The following is a 3,878-nucleotide window of genomic DNA, read 5'->3' as shown; positions in this document are numbered from 1 at the left end:
CCTCATCTCTACAATAAAATAAAAAAATCAGCCGGGCGTGGAACGCGCGCCTGTAATTCCTGCTACTTTGAAGGCTGAGGTGGAAGGATTGCCAGAGCCCAGCAGGTTGAGGCCTCTGCACTCAGCGGCCACTGCACTCCAGTCTGAGCGACCGAGTGAGACTCCAACTCAAAAAACAAAAACTTTGGCAACCCTGACATAACAAACACTGGTGTTATCTAGCATTGTTTTTTTTTTTTAAGCACTTAATAAAGTTGGAAGGTTTTATTAGAGCACGTGTAGGTTTGGTTGGAAAAATCAGATTAATATGGCAATAGACTGTTTTTAGGATTAATTAACATGTGCTCCCTTTACTTTTGTTTGGGAGGGGGACTGATAGTCCTGGTCTACATTTAGTTTGAGAGATATATCAGAAATCTTTCTTTTTTTTCCTTTTTTTTTTTTTTTGAGTTGGCGTCTCACTCTCGCTCAGACTGGAGTGCAGTGGCCGGGAGTGCAGAGGCCTCAACCTGCTGGGCTCTGGCAATCCTTCCACCTCAGCCTTCCAAGTAGCAGGAATTACAGGCGCGCGTTACCACGCCCGGCTAATTTTTTTATTTTATTGTAGAGATGAGGTCTCACCAAGTTGCCCAGGTGGGTCTCGAACTTGCGGGTTCAGGCAATTCACTCACCTCAGCCTCCCAAGGCGCAGGATGACAGGCTGAGCCACCGAGCCTGGCTAGGAATCTTTAATATAAACATATTTTTATCCATCTCTCTGAGAGGAGGCTGGTTGAGCCATGGTGAAAGCCTGTACACAGGGAACCTCAGACCATTTGTTCTTACATCTACAAAAAGGTTTAATTATAAGATTGTATTGGAATTGATATTTCCCTTTGGAGCCTAGGTTTTTCCATCCTGTAATTTGTAACCTGGTCACACCTGAGTACAAAGAAACGATAGGAGTCATGACAAGTTTTGAAAGGAAGAAAATGTGATAGGAAAGACTGGAAGTCTTGTCATACCCTAATGGGCGGTTGAGAATTGGAATCGGTCTGAGAGTCTTTAGATAACATCAAGGTGTAGCCTTGGCCAGAAATCTGCAATTACTCCCCACACTTAATCCAGGCCTCTGCAACGGCTTGACATCCGTGAAAGGAAACCAAATCGGGACAGAGCCAACATTTCTGACACCCAAGGGCGATGGGGGATTGACTAAGCCCTTTCCAGCAAGCCTGTTCTCTGTGACTTGTAGAAGAGCAGCCACACTATTCACTTTTAAGTGACTGACAGAGGCCCGTGTTGGTTTTGAGAGAGAGAAAACTACTGTGAGGATGAGAAGCCTCAGAAATAAAAGTAAAGAGACAGGTTTGTTTTCACTCACCCTTTTGAATCCGTTGATCTGAGTCATGACACCAAAATGTTGCTCCACTGTCAGCTTAAATCAGCAAGCTCGGGTTCTTGTTCCACGCCAAGAAGATTCAGGAACATGGATACCAAAAGGATGGGCGAAAGAAAGTTCATTAAGCAACGAAGCTCTCTCCAGAGAAGAGAGGAGGCCCAAAATGGGTTATCCGGTGTTGAGTTTTTTTTTTTTTTGTGGATTTATTTTTTTATTTTATTTATTTTAAAATTTTTACTGTTTATTATAAAGATGTGCGGTACAATTCAGGGTTAGGTATACAAACGTTGATTGTACAGGTACCCTTGTTGATGAGGTATACCCCTCCCTCCCCTAGCAGTTTCCCTCAACTGCCAATCCCATCTCCTCCCCACAGTTTCCCACTACTCTCAATCGCTTTCTTATAGTATTATAATTGTTCAAGGTCCACTTATGAGTGAGAACATTTGGTACTCTGTTCTTTGTTTCTGTGATAGATCACTGAGTATGATCAACTCTAAATCCATCCAAGTTGCTGCAAAGTCCATATGTTTGTCCTTCTTTATGGCTGCATAATATTCCATTGTGTATGTGTACTACATTTTTTTCATCCAGTCCAGCATGGTTTTTATCTTATTTTTTTGGCGGCATTTCTCTTATTTACGTCTCATCTGCCCTTTACTTTCTGAGACCCAATTTTTATTGCACGTGCAGGTCCTTGATCACAGTTACTCCATCTTGAATATTACCCATAAGTACCACAGAAAAGCCCACGGGGTGGGTGGGGTGGATAAAACCTCAATGCTAATGTTATGTTAATGATAGTATAATAAACTAAGATCAAGTCGGGACATTTAGTTAAACTACTGGACCTGTGTTTAGGCAGCAAAAATTCCTTTTATTAGTATATCCTGGGTTGAAAGGATGTTCTTACCCATACTAATCACATTTCCAGTCAGCAATTATATAGTGAGGGTGGTGTAGGGTACGTTCGCACCTGCGAACGCAGGTGTTAAGACTCTTTGAGACGCTCCCTCTCTACCTAACCAGTTTTTGTCTATCTCCTCTCGTAATTATATGTGATAAATGACATAGGGGGATATCTGGAAAATGATAGATGAATTTTAGCAATCTCTGATTTCTACATCATGGAAAAGAATAGATATTTACTGTATAAATATGTTTTCAAATACATCCATAAACTAACTGAGATCTTATTCCTTTAATTTAGATGTACTCCGGTATGCCAGGTCTGCCAGAATTTAATCAGGTAAGACTTAGTTAAATAAGATTCCTTTAAACTTTTAGGCACCCTGTTTAAATCTCACTGGGACAGTTTCCTCACATCTTGAATAGACTTAGTGAAAGGGGCATGCTCTTTACTTTTACAAGGGAAGTTCTAAAAATGTTTTCAGTGGAAAGTGATTATTTGAATGTAACAGACTACTTGGATTCCTGAGAAATGTAAATGGCTGAGGGCCTATGGTAAGAGCTTCTAAAAACACTTGTAAAGGATCACATTGGAATAAGGAAGATGTTACATGCACATACAGCTCTGAATCTGACCTATGACTTGCAGGTGTGTGGGTGCATACCACGCTTATAGACAACAACAACTCTAGTGAAATACGCATTAGTATTATTTTTTTGAGTCAGAGTCTCACTCTGTCACCCAGGCTGGAGTGCAGTGGCATGCTCACGGCCACTGCAGCCTCAACCTGCTGGGCTCAGGTGATCCTTCCCCCTTAGCCTTCCAAGTATCTGGAACCACAGGTATGCACCACCATGCCTGGCTAATATTTTGACTTATTGTCTCTACGAGGTCTCTCCATGTTGTCCAGGCTGGTCTCGAACCCGTGGGCTCAGGCAATCCTCTCACCTCTGCCTCCCAAAGTGTTAGGATTATAGGCGTGAGCCACTGCACCTGGCCGAAATACACAATTTAACAGTGATTTGCATTTTATTTTTATTTTTTTGAGTTGGAGTCTTACTCCGTCGTCCAGGCTGGAGTGCAGTGGCACGCTCACCGCCACCCCAGCGTCAACCTGCTGGGCTCAGGTGATCTTTCCATCTCATCCTTGCAAGTAACCGTAACTACAGGTGCACGCTACCATGCTCTGCTAATTTTTTGATCTATCGTAGAGATGAGGACTTGCCAAGTTGCCCAGGCTGGTCTTGAACCCATGGGCTCTGGCTGTCCTCTCACCTCAGCCTCCCAAAGCCCTGGGATTATAGGCCTGAGCCTCTGTGCCCGGCCGATTTGCATTTTAAACTATGTAACTCGTTTCCTTTTTCTCTTTTGTAATCAGAGGGAAATGGTATTTCTTCATTCTTATCATAGGGTGAGGTTTATATGATGGAGTGGACCAAAGTTAAAATTTATTTTTGCAACCAGGCTCGGTGGCTCAGCCTGTGATCCTGCGCTTTGGGAGGACGAGGTGAGTGGATTGCCTGAGCCTGCGGGTTCGAGACCCGCCTGGGCAACTTGGCGAGACCTCATCTCTACAATAAATAAAAA

The 3,878-nt window shown here is 43.1% G+C and overlaps 1 protein-coding gene across 1 annotated transcript in view; it reads left to right on the top strand.

The window, feature by feature from the left end:
* Window positions 1-3,878, top strand: part of TRPM6 (transient receptor potential cation channel subfamily M member 6) — a 156,527-nt gene that overhangs the window by 12,740 nt on the left and 139,909 nt on the right. Inside the window, exon 2 of the mRNA XM_008074369.1 lies at window positions 2,592-2,630. Coding sequence (XP_008072560.1) covers window positions 2,592-2,630 — 39 coding nt within the window. The remainder of the gene's footprint in view (window positions 1-2,591; window positions 2,631-3,878) is intronic.

The sequence above is a fragment of the Carlito syrichta genome, unplaced genomic scaffold (assembly GCF_000164805.1).
Source record: "Carlito syrichta isolate Samal-C Ts95f unplaced genomic scaffold, Tarsius_syrichta-2.0.1 Scaffold316420, whole genome shotgun sequence".
NCBI lineage: Eukaryota > Metazoa > Chordata > Mammalia > Primates > Tarsiidae > Carlito > Carlito syrichta.
This window is presented reverse-complemented; position numbering and strand designations above follow the sequence as displayed.